The 22,401-nt window shown below is 47.9% G+C and overlaps 1 protein-coding gene across 2 annotated transcripts in view; it reads left to right on the plus strand.

The window, feature by feature from the left end:
- ACTN4 (actinin alpha 4) overlaps positions 1-22,401 on the plus strand; it is an 82,108-nt gene that overhangs the window by 42,315 nt on the left and 17,392 nt on the right. Inside the window, exons 2-11 of one of the 2 annotated variants that reach the window (XM_065420938.1) lie at positions 3,475-3,589; positions 5,044-5,163; positions 10,088-10,174; positions 11,039-11,126; positions 11,665-11,743; positions 12,181-12,262; positions 13,221-13,306; positions 19,772-19,864; positions 20,125-20,355; positions 21,948-22,095. In XM_065420938.1, the coding sequence (XP_065277010.1) occupies positions 3,475-3,589; positions 5,044-5,163; positions 10,088-10,174; positions 11,039-11,126; positions 11,665-11,743; positions 12,181-12,262; positions 13,221-13,306; positions 19,772-19,864; positions 20,125-20,355; positions 21,948-22,095 (1,129 nt within the window). Of the gene's footprint in view, positions 1-3,474; positions 3,590-5,043; positions 5,164-10,087; positions 10,175-11,038; positions 11,127-11,664; positions 11,744-12,180; positions 12,263-13,220; positions 13,307-13,881; positions 13,968-19,771; positions 19,865-20,124; positions 20,356-21,947; positions 22,096-22,401 lie in introns of both variants that reach the window. The other variant, XM_065420939.1, reaches the window with a different exon arrangement.

Here is a 22,401-nt window from a genome sequence, read left to right on the forward strand (position 1 = left end):
CATTAAGCACATGTTTCACAAGAGTAAGGGGGGGGGTGTGTGTGGGGCGAAGGCACTTAACATGTAAAATTCTTGGTAAACTGTATTTCAGTGAGTGGCAACGTTTGAAATCTGGTGCCAATTGATCAAGTGGGAAAACAGCGCTAATCTAGTTCTGGGAGTTCTTTTAAAAGCTTATCCTCTAATTCTCTCATTGAAGTGGGGGGGGGGGACATTTTTTCCTCCCAACCTTATCAGATGAATGGCTCATTAAAAACTGTCATTGAAACATTCCCCAGCAGTGAGCTCACCAAAGCCACCAAGGATTGGCCAGCAATGTTTGGGGTGGAACAATACTCTCCGTTCATTCATTCTGCTTCCTGGCTCTACAGAGGTGCCACACAGCAGTTTTAGGAGGGCCTGTGCTGACAAACACATGGCTGGATTTTGATCCTCATCCCTTCCCAGCAGCCATGGACTCTGCCTTGGTCTGAGAGCACAGATGTGTGTGGTTGTGAAAGTTAATCATAAAAGGCACAGCTGCCATAGCTGGAACAAGAGGTTCAATTGCTTGTGAATGCAACAGGTCTTTGAAAGGTGATTCTAGCCTGTAACTTCCCCTCCCTTCCAGGACAATGTGTGTGGAAGAAAGGTGGTAGGCGGTCTGTTATGACTCATGGGGTTTTTTTTAAACCTTGTCCTTGGATGCAGGTTTAAGTGCTAGGGTTAAGGAAAGGGTATGGGGGAGTTGTAATTGATCTGCAGGGAGGCAGAATAGAATGTCCCTTGAAGGAAACAAGTGATCAGTGCCCTCTTAACTTTTCCACTTTGGAAGTAACTTTCTCCAAACCAGCATAACTAGTGGGTTATTCTGAAAAGTCTTTAGGGCATCACTTTTCAACTGCTCTGAATAAGTACTGTGCCACTCACTTCCTGAGAAGGCAGAGCAGTTTGTGTAATTTCTGTATTATAACTAAAATGATATTTGCCGTTAAATCAGAGAGTAAACTTCCTGGCGGACAGGGAGGGCTTTTTATAGCATCAAACACAGTGGAGTTCAACAAATATTAATAAACTACAATGAGACAGCGGCTTCCTGTGACTACAGCTCATCACCCCAGCTGAGGAGGCAGGCTGGGGGTGGGTGTAGTTGCATGACACAAAATTTGCCACTTGCTTAATTGCCTTTCCTTAGTGTTCCAGGAAGTGTAGCCCATGTGCCTTACCCTGGCCTTTAGCAGCCTTGACTACTAGGAACAGAGTCTGAGGTTAGTTTTTTACACTTGTAATAAAAACTATAAGTTCAGACCATAATTCATTTGGGTAAAAGGCAGCACTAATGAGTTTAGACTAAGCAGCAGGAAATATCTGTTTCTTACATTAGACATGGTCTGGGTATTTAGACGAGCTGGGAGTTGGGCTGCAGAGGCGCCCTTTGTATCAGGCCGAGTGTCAGACTAAAACAGGGCAAAACCCATGGCAAGGGGTCTAAATTGTAGGCCACGCTGTAGTAACATGGGAAATGGCTGCATATTAAGAAGAAATTACATCTCAAGCATTAGAGCTTCCTGTGCCTCCGTTCGTGATACGTGCGGAACTTTACTGCACTAATTCTCTAGAACTACAGCTTTCAGCTATGATCGGAATTGTGTGTATCTAAACTAAAAATACTTGATGCTTGTGAAACTGCGTGGAGTCTCTAACTGCTGGTAAAGCGGAGTCTCTTTCTATTCAGTTACCTGGTTGCTTCAGGAAATGCACACTTATATCTAAAGCACGTAGCTGATACCTAAAGCTACGAGAATGTGAAACACGCTCCATGTTCAGTGTTTCACGTAGTTTTCATTTTACCCTCTGAAGAATGTTTCATGATGCTGAGTATCTAATTCCTGGACAAAGAATGACGTATGGCCAACAATCTTGCTTAGACAGTGGGGAGGAATGGAACATTCGTTTTACTTTGATTGTGCGAGTGCGCAAAATGACCAAATCCTTCCCTTCCCCCCCAGTAGACTCTACTAATTCCTAATTCATCTTCTTCTGTCCTGCCCTATGCACTGGGCATGCTGTTCTCTGGATGAATGGAGGAGGGCTGTTAAGAGTGAATTGCCATTTCTAGATTGGTGTAAATTTCTACCACTGGTGCCATTACACTATTGTTTCCGAGCACACACACACACAATCAAGACAAATGGCGATTTTAGTTCTCAGACTTGCCAACGATCATTCTTCAACCTTGCAGTCTCACTTCCTTTGCTGTATAGTCTTGTCACTGTCCTCTTTCCAAGTGCTCTTCATCAGATAAAGAGGGTAAATCTGTGGCAGCTCTTGAAATGGGCACATCTAAATCCTTAGTGTTTCACGTTTTAACCGTACCATATTTGCTCTCTGAAGGCTGTGTGTAGGGTAGACTAGCAGCTACTGTCTAGGAGTTTTTGAATGAGCAGGGTTAGTAACAGTTGCGAAAACAAATGGTGTCTGGCTTGAACACACTTTTCCATACTGCTTCCGACTTTGCAGCTGTTCATTGTGTTCGTCTGGTGGCACTAATCTTGTGTTTTTTTGGATGTGTGGAATTGTTAATATAGTGTTTCTAGAGTGACAGATCGTAACGTCTTCACTCCAGAGTGTCTCCCATCTGAACAACAGCTTGCAATATTGCATGTGTTTAATATTGTTCCCCGTAGCGAGGGTCGTTGTGATGTTTGTGTGGGGGCTGCTTAAATTGACACTAAATTGGAGGGATCGAACTCCTACAGTGCAGGAGCTAAGCCACGCTGTGCCATTTAGCGTGTGGTGGTTTTCACATCGGAGTTTTGGTATGTGACACAAATAAGCTTGTGCAATTGTAAGCTCCGTAGCTCAGTGTTTAATTGTTTGACATAGCGAGGAGGCCACAGGAAGCCAAGAATAGACCGAAGGCGTCCGGCTAGAGCCAGAATGATCTTTGTCGCTCAGTGCAAGAATTGCTTGGGCACTCTGCAGCAGTTTTTTTGGTCCCTGTTAACCACATACCTCTGCAGCATAACAAGGACCTGTTCGTATGTATTTAAAAATGCTCACCATATTTAGCAGTGTCCGCTAAATGCTTGAAAACCGCTTGAGCTCCCTCTGGTTCTACAAACCCCATATTGGGATTTGGTCAAGTCTAAAAGGTTGGGTCAGGCTGCATTGTTCTACTGCAGCCAGTTAGTCTTGCCACAAAACAGAATAAAGCGGTGGTTCTTGGAATAAGTTTCGGGAAATGATAGCAGAGCTAAAATCTCTGTAAGATGGTTCTGATACTGTAAGGGGGTGAGCTGACCTAGAGATGAGTGAGCACAATGAATATAATCACCAAAGAGTGAATTAATGTACATGTGCATTGATGAGAACTGCACCACGTTTCGGTGTATTAGATCCAAATAGGCTAGTTGGTGTAAATCTGGATGGCCTGTCTGTTCATTTCTAGACTGAACGCTGCAATATCACACCCTCCTTATCTTATTCCTCCAGACTTTTACAGCGTGGTGCAATTCTCACCTGCGGAAAGCTGGCACGCAGATCGAGAACATAGATGAAGATTTCCGCGATGGGCTCAAACTCATGTTGCTCTTGGAGGTCATTTCAGGTGCGTCCCTGTCTCTCTACTGCTACTGTACCTGGTACTTAAAGAATCCCTGGACCTTGTGCTCCCTCCCAATCTGTCACTTACACTTGGGTTATAAGTTTTTTGGCCTAGGACCTGTCACCTTGTTTTGTGTGCAAAATGGGGCTCTGATCTCCTCTTAGGGTATGTCTACGTTGCAGTTAAACACCCGCGGCTGGCCCCTATCAGCTGACTCGGGCTGTGGGACTATAAAATTGCAGGGATGTATGTTCGGGCTCAGGCTGGGGTCCTGCAGCCTGAGCCCTGCGAGCTATGGGTGTTTAATTGAGGTGCAGACGTACCCTTAAGGTGTTTAGGTATTACCACAAGGCAAATAATAAAGGCACCTATCACAATGTAGGTCAAGTATAATGCTGTCTTTCTAAATATTTGTATTACTGTAGGGCAGGGGTAGGCAAACTTTTTGACCCGAGGGCCCCATCTGGGTATGGAAATTGTATGTTGGGCCATGAATGCTCACAAAATTGGGGGTGAGGGCTCTGGCTGGGGGAGCCAGAAATGAGGAGTTCAGGGTGTGGGAGGGGGCTCCGGGCTGGGGCAGGGGGTTGGGGTGCGGGGGGTGGGGGGTGGTGAGGGCTCTGGGGTGGGGTTGGGGATGAGGGGTTTGGAGTGCAGGAGGGTGATCTGCGCTGGGATTGAGGGGTTCAGAGGGAGAGAGAGGAATCAGGGCTGGGGCAGGGGGTTGGGGCGCAGGAGGGGTGCAGGCTCCGGGCAGTGCTTACCTCAAGCAGCTCCCGAAAGCAGCAGCATATCCTCCCTCCGGCTCCTAAGTGGAGGTGCGGCCAGGTGGCTCTGTGCTGCCCCGTCCGCAGGTGCTACCGCTGCAGTTCCCTTTGGCTGTGGTTCCTGGGCAATGGGAGTTGTGGGGGCAGCGCTTGGGACGGGCAACGTGTGGAGCCCCCTGGCTGCCCCTACGCGTAGTAGCTGGAGCGGGGACATGCCACTGCTTCCAGGAGCCACGCAAAGCCACGGCACGCGCAAGCCCTCGACCCCACTCCCCGGCTGGACCGCCAGAGCGGGACATGCCCCAGACCCTGTTCCCCGGCAGGAGCTCAAGGGCCGGATTAAAACGTCTGGAGGGCCGAATGCAGCCCCCAGGCTGTAGTTTGCCCACCCCTGCAGTAGGGCCTAGGAGCTCTAGTAATGGAATCAGGACCCCTTTGTGCCAGGCATTGTACAAAGACAGAACAAAGAGACAGTCCCTTCCCCACTAGTTGGATTCATAATGCGTGTTTTAACAAATGATTCAAGTATGAGTAACCTTTGCAGCTATCTAGAAACAGATCTTCTGCCCTTGACATCATGGTAAAGGGACTTGTTTCGTATTAAACTTCTTCACTTGTCTTTGCAACCAGTGATTTTAGCTCTCACCTTAGACTGTAAAGAAAAACTGTAACTCTTCTGTTTCTCTTTAGGAGAGCGATTACCCAAACCAGAGCGAGGAAAAATGAGAGTGCATAAAATCAACAATGTGAATAAAGCTCTAGACTTCATCGCTAGCAAAGGAGTTAAGCTGGTCTCTATAGGAGCTGAAGGTATGTAATTTAGGCTTCTGAATGTATCAACAGCCAGCCTCAACTCGTGACTACAGTAGAACCTCCGTTACAACACCTCGGAAATGGAGGTGGTTCGTAACTCTAAAATATTTGTAACTCTGAACAAAACGTTAGGGTTGTTCTTTCAAAAGTTTACAACTGAACATTGACTTACAGCTTTGAAACTTGACGATGCTGAAGAAAAAACGCTCCTTTTAACCACCTTAATTTAAATGCAACAAGCACAGAAACAGTTTCCTTACCTTGTCAAATCTTTTTTTAAAGGGAAAGGGTTTTTTAGTAGCTTATGTTTAACACAGAACGGTACTGTATTTGCCTTTTTTTGTGTTTGCTGCTGCCTGATTGCGTAATCCCGGTTCCAAATGAGGTGTATGGTTTATCGGTCAGTTCATAACTCTGAGGTTCTACTGTATTAGGAGTCTTAACTCTTCCAATTAGATGGTATGACCTATTTTCTCTATACAGTAAGGTGTTGGATCATTTCAGCCCTCCTCTCCGTCAGGCACTAAGAGGAGACTGGATTATGCAAATAACTTGAACGACACCAAATGCCTATAATTCAGTCAATAGAGAGAAATTGGGCCAGAGGTTCATATTACTGGGAGCCTAACTGCATTCAAACAACGATAGTTGGTTGCAATTGCTGTAGTTGTGCTAACATGCAGGGTAAACACTTTAATAGAACTCGTTCATTTCTAAAATGTAACTTTATACTCACCATGCCTGTTTCTTAGATGGCAAGAATAATACTTGGAGAGTAAGAGTTATAGACAGCCACGGTCAATTCCGAAGTCTGGGTGTCCAGACCTTTAGGAGCCAAATCACCAGTGAATGTCAATTCTGGCATGGGCTCATCCATCTCATCAGTGATGGAGTTACTTCTCTCCTCCCTCTATTGTGGATTAATGGATTAAGCTAAAAGTCACCCCCTAGGTAAAATATCTATCCTTCTGTTGTATGTACAAGAGCATATTTGGTGAGGGAGGGGACATTTATTACCACAGTTGGAAGTACCACTCTTTAATAGATGAATACAGCGTGCATGGAGCTTTACAGACAGCCATGGCCACATGATAACCATAAATATCATCCGTGTTGATACCTGCCATAGAAATACTGAAGAGACACTGGATCCCACCTCACTGTTGTCTGAATGCTAAGGGGGTGGGAAAGGAAAAAACCATAAACCTATGGCTCCTCCTAGGAACTGTTATGCAGTCAAGTGTCAGTGGAATCAGCAGCAATGTTGGCTTAGAGTATCTGAGCGTAATGCAGGTGGTCTTGGCCCTGTGTGAAGAATGTCTTGTTCTGAACAAGGCTTGTAAGTATCTCCTCTTCTCCACCATTAGCTACATCCAAGGGAAGCCAAGTATGCTTAAGGCAATGTAAAAGCTTTTTGGGAGCTTGGAAATGAATATTGAACCGTGGTGACTGCCTATAAAGCCGTTTGAACAGTTAGTTCAAGGCATGATTCTTTCTCCATGGTCAGTTGGATGGCGGCATGCTGCTGTTTTTTTAAAACTAATTGCCATTAGTGCTTGGATCAAAGAATGTGTCCAGAAAAGCAAAATATTTGTATTTGTATTTGCATTGTTCCAAATCTCCAGGCCTGGTATTTCTTTGAGCTTTGCCAAACACATATGCTGGCAGTCAACTTGTTATGATTTAAAAAGCAAAATTCCTGCTCTCAGATCAGAACCTCAGATTTTCTTTAGTGGTTCTTTACAGCTGGACCCAGGGCCGGCTCCAGGCACCAGCGTAGGAAGCAGTTGCTTGGGGCGGCCAATTCAAAGGGGCGGCCCTCCGTTCGGTATTGGGGTGGCATGTCCGGGTCTTTGGTGGCAATTCGGTGGCGGGTCCCTCGTTCCCTCTCTTCCTCTTTGAGCTGCCGCTGAATTTCCGCTGAAGAGGAAGAGGGGGGAGCTGCGGCTGAAGAAGCAGCGCGATTGGGCTGCTGCCGAAGTGCTGCCGCTCGTTTGTTTTTTTATTTTATTTTATTTTATTTTTGGCTGCTTGGGGCGGCAGAAAAGCTGGACCCACTCCTGGCTCTGCCTCTCCTAGCTGCATTTATTTAATCTGTCCAAAGAAAAACACCCTGGTTAAACAGACCCCAGAGGACCTTCACAGAATTGCAGAATAGTGAGAATATCCAGATAGCTGGTCCATTAAAATGCTATTAATGGTGAGTTCACTTTGGAAAACTCTTTCTCCATTTACACAGATATCAGCGTTTTTTGGATATTTCCATAATGAAACTTTACAATAAAGCCTAATAGCATGAAAAACAAAACAGTTTTTATCCTGATTTTTTTAACATTTGCGTCTGTCTCTCTGGGGTTCCTAAATGAGAAGTTGATGTGAGCAGGGGCGGCTCCAGGCACCAGCGCACCAAGCGCGTGCCTGAGGTGGCAAGCCGCGGGGAGCAGTCAGGCTGTCTTCGGCGGCATGTCTGCGGGAGGTCCGCCGGTCCCGCGGCTTTGGCGGCAATTCGGTGGCGGGTACGCCGAAGGCGCGGGACCTCCCACAGGCATGCCGCCGAATCCGAGTTACCAGCGGACCTCCTGCAGGCGTGCCGCCGAAGGCTGCCTCACTGCCGTGCTTGGGGCGGCAAAATACATAGAGCCGCCCCTGGAGGTGAGGGAGAAGTACTTACTATATTTTCTCTCACTATTGCAAATAACTTAAAATCTTGCCGTTTAAGATAACTAGTTTGACTGCAAAGTATTTCTCCTCTCTTCCTTCCCAAGGAGGGTAGTCTAGAAGAGAACTAAATTCTTCCGTCTCCTGATTGGTGATTTCTGTATGTGCATCAGTACTCGTCTATTTATAGTTCTCTACCCTCAGATTGTCCAGACTACTGCATTTTTAAACACATTTTTTCCCCTTGATATTTTTGTTGGAGTTTAGAATGTGGGAATAAATTTGGTTAAATTACCCACCCAGGAATATAGTTACGTTAGACAGAAATATTTTATTAGCGTATTTGAATCCCTTATGCCTCAGGGCATAAGCAAACCACTGAGTGGTGGGGGTTCGGAAGAAACTTCCCTTGGAGCAAGAAACCTCTGCCTATTTCCTCCCTCTAAAGCATCTGGCACTGGCCACTATTGGATAGGATGCTGAGCTGATCTGATATGGCAGTTTGTTCCCCAGAAATACAAGCTGCGGCAACCGTCTCTTCATAGAACCTGTCCTTGCTCATAAGAACCATGACCTGTTCCTTGGACTTGTGAAACTCTCACTGTTGCTTAGACACCGAGGGCTATTGCTAGGACGTCACTTGGCTCTAGGCTACCTTGCAAAGCCAGCTTGAATTAATCAAGTAACATGGCTTGCACTGAGGTTGCATCTCTAAATCCTAGTGACTGGTGTCTTTTCTCCTGACTATACCTGAAACCAGTGCCCGTTGCAACTAGTGCCACATTACAATTCAGGATGCAGGGATGGGGTATCTGATTTACAAAAGCCAATTTATCCACTGAGCTCTCCTCCTAGATATCAGCTGGTGCTGTGACTGTTCAACAGCCCTCTTGGTACCCAGACTTAATTCTTCATGCTTCCAAGGGTTTATTTGGTTTGGAAGAGGCTTTTAGCTGCTCAAGAGACATTGGAAATTCCATGTCTAGTTGTTCAAAGAAATCTTCTTGCTATCACTGTTTAACTAAGATAGGGTCCCTTAATCTCCGTAATCACACAAGTTTCCCACTCTCCTTTATTTCATGCAATTGAAACTAATAGATGCAAACTCATCATTTTGAGGGGGATTGAAAGAGGCTTTCGTGCTGTATCTAGATCAGGGGGTCTCAAACTGGGGGTCGGGACCCCTCAGGGGGTCGCGAGGTTATTACATGGGGGATCGCAAGCTGTCAACCTCCACCCCAAACCCCGCTTCGCCTCCAGCATTTCTAATGGTGTTAAATATATAAAAAGGTGTTTTGAATTGATAAGGGGGGTCGCACTCAGGGGCTCGCTGTGTGAAAGCGTCACCAGTACAAATGTTTGAGAGCCACTGATCTAGATGGCTCCTGCGCTGTGACTAACTAGCATTGTCACAGGCTGAGTGCAGATGTAGTTGGCTTTGTCCACATGGCAGTGGGTGTTGCAGCCTATTACTCTAGAGAACTGGGTTTAAATATAAGTTTGCAGTGAGGTCATTAATGAAATATCATGTGTCCTTGCATGATGATGCCCAGTTGTCAGTTTTGTAGCCATTAGCCTTGTCCGCTCATGGGTTCTGGGAGTGGAATTTGGATAGAGGGGGATTGGGGATGAGCTATGTGTGGGAAGCTTGTGCTGTCGGGCTGTTCCAGTGCTATCCGACTCTCTTTCAAAATTGCCAAATGTACCCGGGTATACTAAAGAGACACAGTGTAAAGTCTGGATTCCAGAAACTCCACGAGTGTTGCTAGTGAAACTTTGAGCACTGGTCTGGTACCTCTGCTTCACTGTCTAATATCGGAATGCAAACTGGAGGCCTTCTCTCATTGCTCCTTACTTGTCCTTCGGAGATTTGAGTCCTCAGATGTGAGCTCCTACTTTGAATGAAAAGATTAGCCTCCATATATCCTTTATTGAAGTGTTGTCCCTCTGTCCTCTATAGAGTAAAATGTAAACTGGTTAAGGACACACCAGAACTTAAAATCCTGAAGTGTTTGAGTCAGAAAGCAATAAACTCTTTCTGGATGTGCAGACAGTGCAATCGGCCTAGTATTTGGCTTTCAACTGGACCCCAGGAAAATTCTAGGTGTTAATGGCTATTTACTGTAGTGCCTCTTGAAATCCTTCTGCTAGCTTGCTTGCCCCTGGAAGTTGTTTGCTGATGTGTCTGTATTAAGAAAACAAGGTTTTCCCCCATCCCTGGTGAGTTTAATGTCAATGTTCTTCTCTCCTCTATTGCTTTCAGAGATTGTAGATGGCAATGCAAAGATGACCTTGGGCATGATCTGGACAATTATCCTTCGATTTGCCATTCAGGACATTTCGGTGGAAGGTAAGAGCCAGGCATGTGCAAGCTGTGTCCTTACCTTCTGCTTCATTGCTCTCCAGCACATTAGAGGGATCTGTGTAACTACAGCACAAAGAATGTACGATGGGGAAGATCAAACTGGTGCAGTGAATTGATGCAGTTTTATGGTAATCCAGGACAGCTCATGCATCTGCAAGTCACGTTTCCAATGCACACTTTTTGCATAGCTGTCTGTTTCAGTAAATCACTTACTGTGCTTCTACTTCACTTGCTCTGTTGGCCGTAAGTGCTAAATACCTGACCCATGTGAATCTGGGACTGCGTGGTGGGTGGTCGGTGTTCTTTCCTACACTGTTCTTCCCCTGTGCTGATCCAGATTTGGGGGTAATCCCTCCAACCACCTAGTGGTAATAGAAGGAAGATGAGCTTTTTTACCCCATACTTGCAGCTGTCCTGACTCAACACACCAACTGGAGACTGTCCTTCCTAGTTGGAAACAACCACGATGGAAAATAAACTACCCTGAGATCACCCTGAATATGAATTGCAGTACTTGACTTGCATGTTTTTGACCAGGTTGGCTTGTGACTCAGACACATCCGAAGAAGTGGGCTGTAGCCCACGAAAGCTTATGCTCAAATAAATTTGTTAGTCTCTAAGGTGCCACAAGTACTCCTGTTCTTTTTGGGGATACAGACTAACACGGCTGCTACTCTGAAAGACATACTGCAACACTAACATTAAACAGGGGGCAGGTTGCACCCTTTACTGTCTGTGGATAAGTCTCTGTCATCTGTTGCACTCTTGTCTCATGTTCTTGGTTTAAAACTCTACCAGGAGAGACACGCTCCTGGGCACAGTCCCTTAATTGCCCTGTGCCTTTTGCAGAGACCTCTGCCAAGGAAGGCCTGCTGCTGTGGTGTCAGAGGAAGACGGCGCCCTACAAGAACGTCAATGTACAAAATTTCCACATCAGGTAACTGCTTGTCAGACCCCCTCTTAGCGAGTGCTCAACTCTGTCTGCTCCTTTACACGCTTCAGAAAGAGCTCTCCGTGTTGGCAGGCAGTGCTGCGTGTCTTGAAGACAGCAAGAAATAGCCCATTCCCTCGGCCTCAGAGGCATCTCCATGAAATATTCAATGGGCCTGCCATTAGGGAAGTGATGCTTTTAGCGGAGCTTGGCCGGAACAAACCCCCCAAATTCATGCATGTTTTGCTCTCGTTTAATCTGCAATTCCAACCATTGCTGCCTCTTATCTGGGCTGTTATTCTCAGGAGGGCCCGGCGGGGGTGGAAGAACCTGAAATGCCCGATCTAAAGGAAGCATGCAGTTAACTGTGCATAGTACTCAGTCCTGCTACTTCTAGAGGTATTAAATAGAGGTGAACTGAAGAAAAAAAAAAATCTGTTGGACTCTAGTATGTATTGGTGATCATTTTCTGTAGTGTATTATACAGATACATGTATTTAACCCCCCACACCAAAGCCATCTAACTCTCTGATCTCTTTCGTAGCTGGAAGGACGGTCTTGCTTTCAATGCCTTGATCCACAGACACAGACCAGAGCTCATTGAATACGACAAGCTCAGAAAGGTACATCTCTGCAGTGGCCATGTTATCCTCTCTTCAGAAGCCAAGTTCTGTGCTGCTGAATGCGCCCCAGGGAAACACGCGTCCCATTTAAACTCCGACCCCCATTGTAGCTGCTAGCTGTGTGTCTTATTAGAAGGTGAAGTCAATGCTAGAAGGCAGGATATGAAAAGATCTTCCTGTCACATGTTAGTCTCCGTTCCGTTCAGTGAGACAGGAATTGGAGTCTGGCAGGGAATGGTTGGCTAATGGGAGCAGGTGACTGAGGAACATTTGGGTCATTGGTGGAAAAGGTTAGACATGAAGGCAGACTTGCTGTAGCATTCAAGAGGAAATGGGGGGATGTTAGGCAGCCCTTGGGGCAGCAGTGCCATCTGTGTTAGAGGGAGCTTTCAGCAACTCAGGTTCATAACACCTTCTTACAACTGTCCTTTTCCCAGGATGATCCTGTGACGAACCTGAACAACGCCTTTGAGGTGGCCGAGAAATACCTGGACATCCCCAAGATGTTGGATGCCGAGGGTAAGCTTTCCAGACACTCGCTGCAGTAACCACCGGGGTCAGTGGAAGTTCCTGCCATTGCAGTGGAGATGACCCAGTCCCATGAACAACTTGCTTGTCAAGGCAAGAGGAAAGTGCATTTCCTCCATTGCTGCGTCACACAGGACTGGGCCTCGGGTGGTCTGACCTGACAGGGCAACCAGCCTGGCTTGTGTTTAAAAGCCAGACTTGGCCTTCCATACAGCATTCACATCTCCCACCCTTTCCATGACTAGGCTTGTCTTTGAAAGGCCACATAAGGCTAATCCTGCAGCTATGTAAGCACATGATGGATCAGCAATTTGTTGTCAAATGCATCTTGCCGTACTCTGTTTTCACTCGTAGTGAAGCTGTCCCAACTGGAACTAATTGTCCTCTGATACCTGGGCCTGTCCAGCTATTCATTCCCATTTGTAAATGTAATGCTCACAGAACGTAGTGACCTTTCCTGGGTAGTAGGGCCATGGTGTGTACTGAACGAGAAGTGAGACCGGCATTGAGGAACCAGGTGTTGATTACTTTGGGTAAAAGTGCACCCCACTTCCTATTTTGTGGGGTGGTATTCTCACTAGACTGTCTCCACCACTAAATTCTGGGGCCAACATTCCCTTTTCAAAACAGTCGCAGAAACCGTAGCAGCTGCCCTAGGTAAAACGATTCATTCAGTACCAGTAGCTGCAAATGGCTTGTGCTCAGTCTTGGTTGACAAGCTTATCTTTCACGGTCTGTAGTATATCCAGGAGAGTTTTGATGGCCTCTTCTGCCCACCCAGATATTCTGGCACTTACTTTTTAGAGAGCTGCTTATCTACAGGACTACAGAATGGTGAAGAGCGGGTTTCTTGAGATGATGCGCAGGACGTGCCTTGGCGATCAAGTCTGACTCAGTGTGAAACCAGGCTCTCCCCGTGAGGGCATTAACACTTCTTGTTCGCTTGCAGACATTGTCAACACAGCTCGCCCTGATGAGAAGGCCATCATGACCTATGTATCCAGCTTCTACCATGCATTTTCTGGCGCGCAGAAGGTACCGGAGGCAGCTGTGTCCATCTCGCTATAACTCTTCGAACTGTGGCATCCTACACTGACCCAGTTTTTCTTGCAGATGGCAGTGGTCTCTTGCTGACTGGAAAGCAAACCTCAGCTAGTTCATACATGCTCAGGGAGCTGTCCAGCTTCCATGGCTCCAGCTATTATGTAACACTAGAGGGACCAGAAAAATCATCTTTATAGAGTAGGTGACTGGGGTATATCATTCGTGAGGGGGAAACTATGTAGCAATAAACAGTAGGAGAAATCAACTTTTCAACCTAGAGCGTTGTGAAGCTGAATCCCAAGACTCAGAGCCAGTGTCTCAAATCAAGGGCTGCTAGCGGAGTAGAGGTATCGTCTTGGGAGAGCCTCAGACTTTAAGGGACAGGAACTCTGAACGGAGTGGAAAAGTTTTAAAGCAGCAAAACAGCCCATTTGGCTGAGTCACGCTCCAGCTTAGGTTTGGATTCCAGTCTGAAGCAAGCGCTTGTTCCCTCTCAGCTGCATGCCAGAGGGGCTGGGAGGTTCTCACGCTGCTCTCTTCACTCTCCTCCCTTTCTTTCTGCGCAGATATTGTAGGCACTCTCAGGCCCGATGAGAAGGCGATCATGACATATGTTTCCTGCTTCTACCATGCTTTCTCGGGGGCTCAAAAGGTGAGCTTTTGGCAGGTGGAATTGCTTCTGCGTCTACGCATGTCTTGTCTGGTTCAGCTGCCACTAATCTTGCACACTAAGCAACTCACTGAGGCTTGTTACACTGGCATTAAGGGCTTATGAGAAATGTGATGAGTGAAAACGGCTGGAATGATCGCTGGCCACTGAGATTGGTGGAGAAACAAAAACGTCGCCCCCAGCAATAATAAAAATCTGGGGTGGTTGGTACGTAGCGCTGTCCGCTGAAGGGTCACTACTTCTAGCAGCCAGTGGGGGTGAGAGAGGAGAAGTAATCACTCAGTTTTTAATTGAACTTTTCACTGTCTTCCAAACACTGGTGTTAGATGGGAGATCTTCACAGTAACATCTGATGGAGCTGGAGAGGAGTAAGCTAGCTTACATTATGACAAGCCATTCTCTGCTTGCCATGATCCCCTGGCTGAGGCTCGTTTAACACGCTTGATACAAAGATGTCTAAACTCATTGCTGGCCCAATAGAAACTAAAAAAATTATTCCAGCTGGGGATGTGGGGAAGAGGCATAATTAAGTGCCCAAATAACAGCCCCCAGTGGCTGTTATGGTGCAGGAAGGTAGCTGACAGAGTGCTCAGCTGAAATTAGCATGCAAGTATTTATGATCGCAGCGGGACTCTTGGATCACTGGCATAATGAGCACAAATCTGGATGACTCCGCTGACTTAATCAAATTTGATTCTGCATTAGGCTTTTCATTTCCCATGAAAATGCCATGTCTGTGCAAATGGCACTGCTGTCAGTTGATTGGCACGTAGGATAACAGCAGCACCAAAATCGTTTGAAAGTCTTGGTGATGACAGTTTAACCTTGTGTATATCCTGTTTGCTTTCTCATCCCCTTCCTGAGCTCTGTCTTATGTGCGATTACAATTCTTATCCAGAACCCTTATCGCTGCTCTTAATATGCCTTTCATACTAGGCTCGGCAGCAAAAGTGGTGCCAAATGAGATTGGCATCAGCATTTCTATTAAGTGCTGGTTTCCCTCGTTTAGCTAGAATATCCTTCTCAGCCCCATTTCATCTTAAATATTGCCATTTTGGGGTGGTTCTGTTTCTTTTGCAGTGAAGAATATCACTAGGAAGATTGGGTTTAGGAAAACAGACTTGTTAGAGTTCTATCAATCAGACATTGCTTAAACACTCAGCTCTTTGAAGAGCGTACCTGACAATGCCCAAATCCATAATAGGTTAGCCTTGCTGTTACCCTCTGCTATCGTAGGGGAAAGGACAGATATTCTCTGAAATCAATATGGCTCTTTATGTAGACAACTGATTGGGAAGAACATCCTTCAGTGGCAGCTAGATACTGCCACTAGATGACTTTTACTATCATACCATTTTCAAGAGCGTCTAAGTCCCATTTTCAAAAGTGACTTGGTTCTGAGGCTACGACGTGCCTATTAACTTTCAAACAGACTGTCTCCCAAGTGCCTGAGTCATTTTTGGAAATGGGACTTGTGCTCTCTGGAAAATCTTTACCTTAGACTCTAGCATTGCCCTGACTCACTATGATCTCGATTGGGGTAAGTCATTACACCTCTGGTTCTCGGAATCAAGCCCCTCTGTTAATATCAAATCTACTATGGTTACAGTCTTGCTGGGACTCTGCTGACTAAAATCTGAAACTAGATTACAAGCAGGAATTTCTGTGCTGCTTCCGCTCTTCGTGTTGTTCTTAAACTGTGGTTTTCCCTTCCTTCCCTTACCACACTAAATGCTTGCATCTTTTGTTCGCATTTAGAACGCAAATCCAGGTCAGTCGGATTGTCTTTAATTGCTTGTGTAGCTGCTGTAGTTTGGAAGTTTGAGATGCATCTTTAATTGCTGATTCACTTTAAACGCCATTTTAGTGCTAACTGGGCTTCAGGGGATAAATGAGCCATTTATATGCCTTGCTGCAGACCAAGGGTGTCTGTCCGGCTTTGATTTTTAAGGAGAACTGTTGAGTAAACTCTTTGGGGCAGGGATCATGATTGCCCTATAGGCTTGTACAGGAGCCAGCACCACTGGGGCCTTTTGATGCTACTGAACCAAGTTGTACTGTAGCATCTGGATTACTTGTTAAACCAGTATTGGAGCAAGGCTGAAACTAGTCTCCGATCGGACATCAGTAACTGAGGCCCAAGATCCAGATTAAGTGCCTGGCCATTACGCCCATGTAAAATGGCACTATTCTAGCTTGGTAGTGTTTCCTCCCACCTTTTCACTGGTGTGAATGATTCCATGCAGTACAGGGGAACAGAGCATCAGGCTCTGAGGGTCCAACCGGGGCTCAGGCAGAACTCAACGCATTCCATTTCAAATGCGAGGCACCAGACGTGCTACACCTGCCCAAAGTTCTTGGACCAAAGATGGGGAGTAGCTTCCTTTCTTGCTTGTTACCCTAGTTGGGAAGAGCCCCATTGTGCTGGCCACTGTACAGACACAGAACAAAAATGAAAGGCTGCGCTCCGAAGAGCTTCCAGCCTGAGACAACGGCTGAATACAGACACCTGGCGGAGTGCAAGGAAACGACGACAGTATTAGTCAGTGGGATGGGCAGTGGGTCAAAGCACATGAGTAGCCTAACCATTCTCGTGTTTTGTAGGCATCATGGCTTCCTTGAAATGCATTCTGGATTTGAATGGCTGTTCCCTTTGTTAGGAATTGAGTTGCCCATAGTAGCAGATATTGGTCTAATCTGTTGTATAGTCTAGGGATGAGCTGGGGATGCTTACAAGGGCTATTTTATGCAAAGAGGAGTAGCCTGCATCTTGACTGCCTATGAGTTTTGAAGCAGTTTTACTCAGCTGAAGGCAGAATGGCATAGCTGTACCTAATCCGTAAATTACCTCAGCCACAGGCACTCCGCTGACTGATGTTTTACGGCTCATAGATTCTGAGGCCAGAAGGGACCTTTGTGACCATCTCGTCTGACCTGTGTAACACAGGCCATAGAACAGGGATGGGCAAACTACAGCCTGGGGGCAGTATTTGGCCCTTCAGACGTTTTAATCTGGCCCTCAAGCTCCCGCCGGGGAGCAGGGTCCGGAGCTTATCCCGCTCTGGCGCTTCAGCCGGGGAGTGGGGTCAGGGGCTTGCCCCACTCTGCATGGCTCCTGGAAGCAGTGGCATGCCCCCGCTCCGGCTCCTATGCATAAGGGCAGCCAGGGGGCTCCATATGCTGCCCCCACCCCAAGCGCCGCCCCTGCAGCACCCATTGGCCAGGAACCACGGTAAGCACTGCCTGGAGCCTGAGCCCCCTCTTCCTCCCCTGCCCCAGCCCTGATCCCCCTCCTGCCCTCTGAACCCCTCCAGTGCAGAGCACCCTCCTGCACCCCCCCACCCCAGAGCCCTTTCTCCCACCCCCCGCACCCCAACCCCCTGCCCCAGCCTGGAGCCCCCTCCCACACCCTGAACTCCTCATTTCTGGCCCCACCCCAGAACTCGCTCCCCCAGCCAGAGCCCTCACCCCCTCCCACACTCCAACCCCCAATTTCGTGAGCATTCATGGCCCAACATACAATTTCCATACCCAGATATGGCCCTCTGGCCAAAAAGTTTGCCCACCCCTGCCCTAGAACTTCCCTATAATAATTCCTAGAGCTGATCTAGGATTCTGGTCTAACATTTTTCACATGCTGCATACGTTTGTCAGCGCTAGATCCTGTTCAGCTATAGGATGTGATTATTAAAGATCAGGATTAACTTGGTTAGTAAAGTGTAAAACTTTTATAGGCTGGAAGCATTAACCTTGTTTGTTAGCCAATGTTTGAAAAACCACACATACTGGATACGTATTCCATCTGGACTGAAATTTTTCTATTAAAGTCTGAACTTGCGTGTATTAGCTAGCACTTCTCCCAGGCGCTCCCTGGGTGGATGTAATGTGTGAAATTCTGGCCTGGCCAGTGTGTTTTATTGTTCTTTGTCTGATCCCAATCTTTAGCAGCACAGCTGGCATGTTCTCTGCATCAGCTGGTATTTATTAGCTTCTCGTAGCATGCGGTGGTTTTTCCAGTGTTCTTGTGTGTCGTGCTCTAATTCCAGTCCCAAGTCTGAGGTGGCAACGGATGTGTGCTGCATGTGAGCATGTCTAATACGTTTAAGTGGTACCCAGCAGTGTGAGGAGGAGAATACAGCCTAGAATCCAGACTGCTTGTCGCTTGTTTTGTTGCTAAAGGGAATCAAACTTCTGCTGTCTAGTCTTTTTGGCAATTCGTTTCCCCAGCTCTGTTTTCCTCTCCCCATCCTCCTATAGACCCTCTTCACTATTTCTGTTGATGTCTGGCTTTCAACTCCTCCTCTTGGACTCTTTCTGTGCTGCCTACAAGGTACTTGATCTCGTGACTTTCCTTCTTTGCATCCACGTATCCCACTCTCCTATCTGATCCACAGAGGAATTTCACCTTTCCCCACCTGCCTCGCAGAAGGAAGGCATGTGTACAGTACTGAAGGCTGCAGTGAAATCCCAGTCAGGGAACAGGGGCTTGTTCTCATTGACAATGAGAAACGATTGATGATGGATGCTTATGGCCTCAGTGCCGTAGTTCTGGGAAGACAGTAACCCAGAATGCAGCGGCTGAAATGCTGAGTGCCTTGACAAATAGCGAATTCTGGAGCTAAATCCTGAGTTCGTTAAGCATGAGGAGTCAACGGGTGTTGAATAAGAAGTGGAATACACAAAGTGGAGAGATTCTGACACTACCACAAACACACTTACTTGGTAAAATACTAGTTTACGAACTCTGTTAGTCCAGCCAGTTAACACTCCAGGTGAGAATGTAGCAATCTGGTCTTGTACCGTTGTAGGGTGCAACTGACCATGTGCTCCATTCTTCTAAACCAGAGAGCCTGGTGCGGTGCCTAGGGGAAGATATGGGAGTCTCAGATGTTGGGGAGGGGATCTGGGCACAACAGTGGGAAGGTGCCATGTCAGAGACTCTTTCAGAATTGGTGTAGGCTGGCGGTGATGGGCAGATCCTCATTCCGGGAGCTAGCAAGTTGGGCTTTCGCAAGGCCCTGGAGATGGGTGGCCTTGGAGATACAGGCACATGAGGAGCAGCCCTGAGATCTAGGTCTTACTCCTTGCTTTGCCCCAGGCTCAGTCTGTAAAATGGGCACATGCCTACCTGACTGGGGTGCTGTGCGGTGCTCAGGTGCACATGAACATGCAGAGGGCTTAATCTTCCCCTCAAGGCAGTGGAGAGGCTCTGGCCGATAGCCATTCAGATATCACCTGCTTATGCTGAGCTTGGAAAAAAGCTTTGATCGGTTGGATCCATCCGAGCCCGAATTCCCAAGCGCCGTTGGGGGCTCCCTGCTCTGTGGAGCAGACGTTCGGAAGCCACGAGCCTCAGCCGCTGGAGGAAAGAGCTGGTGTTGGCAAAACACACCGGGGCAGCTCAGGAAGCAGGGGCACATCTGTAAGATGGCACCTACTTCCCAATTAGTCCCACTAGCAGAGGCAACGCCGGTCTGGGCTTTGGGAGCCGGAGCTACGGGGGCCTCCCTGGTGGGTGAGGTGCACTGTCATGGCGAGTTATGCAAGGGGCATCTTCTAGCTGATGAGGCCTCAGGGTAAATCTTCCATATGACATGGCAAGTGCTGATTAAACCCGTCAGCAAGTCCCTCTGAGGGGACTGGTCTAGCTTCAGAGTGGCTTTCCTTTCCTCTGGATGGGGCTGGATGGATCGTAACATTGCTGGCTTCTCCTTTCATGCATTGTCCTTGCTGCTCTGCTGCAAATGGCTCTAAAATCCCCCCCTTCCCCTTTTGCCTCCCCCCAGGCTGAGACAGCAGCTAACCGGATTTGCAAAGTGCTGGCTGTGAACCAGGAGAATGAGCACCTGATGGAGGACTACGAGAAACTGGCGTCTGATGTGAGTCCCCCTGCCTTCCGGCCCCTCTCCTGCGTGGAGGGGAGCTCTGAGCTGGAAGCCGATAGGGAGCCTGGCGGTTTATTGGGGAGGGTGGCCTACCCTTTTGGGATGTGAGAGATCAGGGATGTCAATAGCCAGAGAGACATGGCTCCCTGGCACATTCCCCAACCTGACTGCGACTTCCCCCTTGAAGGGCCAATGACAGGTATATTGCTGCTGCTCCTCATGCTCCGCTTAACCTGAGTCTGCTCCCCCTGCAGCTGCTGGAGTGGATTAAACGCACTATCCCCTGGCTGGAGGACCGTGACCCACAGAAGACCATTCAAGAGATGCAGCAAAAACTGGAAGATTTCCGTGACTACAGGCGCGTCCATAAGCCTCCCAAAGTGCAGGAGAAGTGTCAGCTGGAGATAAACTTCAACACCTTGCAGACTAAACTCCGGCTGAGCAACAGGCCTGCCTTCATGCCCTCGGAGGGCAAGATGGTCTCGGTGAGTAACTGTGTTTGTCTGAAGCAATGAGGCACTGAGGGCAGGGAAGACGCTTGAGGGGGAAGGGCAAAGCAGAGTGAGGCCTTTAGCGCAGCGGAGTGAGCAGAACTGAATTTGGCAGAGATGAGGAGGGAGCGGTCTGTACCGAAAGCTGACTTGAGTCCGCTTACTAGCTCCTATTAACAGTCCAGAAGCAACTTCCTCTTGGGTGACCTGCTTGCGGGGTACTGCAGCCAAGTGTTGGACTCCTTGTGGGTGGTCCCTCCGTAGTCTGCACGCTTCCTGGCAGTGCTAACACGAGTGCCTGGAGGGGGAGGACTTGTGTGCTCATGCTGGAAGATTGAGGGCCAAATCCAAATCTCGCTCACACCTACAAAACCCTTCATGGGAGTGCCTGGGTGTAAGTGAGGGCCCTCAGCAGTCAGCGTCTCCCTTCGTGTGCGTCCGCTACTATTTCAGAGCCTAGTGTCTCCTCAAGGCCTGCAGCGTAACCAACCTTACTGCATGCTCCTTGCCTATCCCTGGGTAACGAAGGGTACGTCGGCACAGCAAGAACAGTGTGTGGATGGGTTAGCCCACCCGAGCTAGTGTGAATCCTGCTAGTGTGGCTAACAGCAGTGAAGACCGCACAGGTAGAACAATCCCAGCATATGCCCTGAGAGCAGACTCTGCTCGCTCTGAAACCTGCGCGGCTCTGGCCTCCCTCTCCTCGTTATCTCTGCTAGTCGGATTCAGGCGAGCTCGAGTGGGCTGGCTCTGGCACTGCTTTCACCATGTAGTCGTACCCTAAGCCGGTGGTTCTCAGCCACGGGTCCGGGGCCCCGTGGAGTCCGTGAGCAGGTTTCGGGGGAGCCGCCAAGCAGGGCCGGTGTTAACTCGCTGGACCCAGGGCAGAAAGCCAAAGCCCCACCGCCTGGGACTGAAACCGCTGGGGCTGCAGCTGAAGGTTGAGAACCCTGGCCCTAAGCAGTGAGGTCTCAGCCCCATTTCTCAGCTGTATGTGCCAGAGATGCGTATGCTCCTTTGTTCCTGGTAGCAAATATTTTGTGGCATTTAACTTCCCCCAGTGGCTAGTGGTGTTGCTGGGCTGCCATCCTCCCAAGGGTTAGTTATTACATATACACATGCATATGGCATGGAAAAAGCAAATATTGTAACGGAGAGGGTGTTAACATCCAGTATGGGAAAGGGAAAACCTGATGCTGTCACCCTGGAAGTGTGGGCCATTCATAGATTCTAAGGCCAGATGGAACCATTGTGATCATCTAGTCTGACCCCCTGTATAGCACACAGAGAACTGCCCCAAAAGAATTCCTAGAGCCAAGCTTTTAGAAAAACATCCCATCTTGATTTAAAAATTGTCAGTGATGGTTAATTACTCGTACGGTTAAAAGTGTACCTCTTATTTCCAGTCTGAATTTGTCCAGCTTCCAGCCATTGGACTGTTCGATCTTTCTCTGATCGATTGAAGAGCCCATTAAATATTTGTTCCCCATCGTTGAGATTCCCCTTAGGTGCTTCATAATCTTGCTGGCAGTCTGACACAGCCCTTTCTTGCTCGAAATGCCTTATTTCCTATGCTCACCCCCCAGGACATTAATAATGGCTGGCAGCACTTGGAACAGGCGGAGAAAGGCTATGAAGAATGGCTGCTGAATGAGATCAGGAGGTTAGAGCGACTGGACCACTTGGCTGAGAAGTTCAGACAGAAGGCCTCCATCCACGAGTCCTGGACTGAAGGTAGTCCCCTCTTTCTGAGGCCAGGGAATGGGTGAGGGAGGGCGAGCTAGATCTGGCCGAGGAAAGCTAGAGTAACCTTTTAAAGCAGGCGGAATGGCTGAAATCAGTTGCTCCTCCGGCTCTGATAGCATTGCCCAGGAGACGGAGGCCTGAACCCCAGCAGGGGTTGGGAGATGTGAATTCTGATTCTGTGCCACTGACCCTGCATGTCGCTCCCTGGGCAAGTCACTTGGCACTCAACCCACCATTTCTAGAATAGGGACATGGATCCTTGGCTACCTTTTGGTAGTTTTGAGGTCTGGAGAT

The sequence above is a fragment of the Emys orbicularis genome, chromosome 21, assembly GCF_028017835.1.
Source record: "Emys orbicularis isolate rEmyOrb1 chromosome 21, rEmyOrb1.hap1, whole genome shotgun sequence".
NCBI classification, from domain to species: Eukaryota; Metazoa; Chordata; order Testudines; family Emydidae; genus Emys; species Emys orbicularis.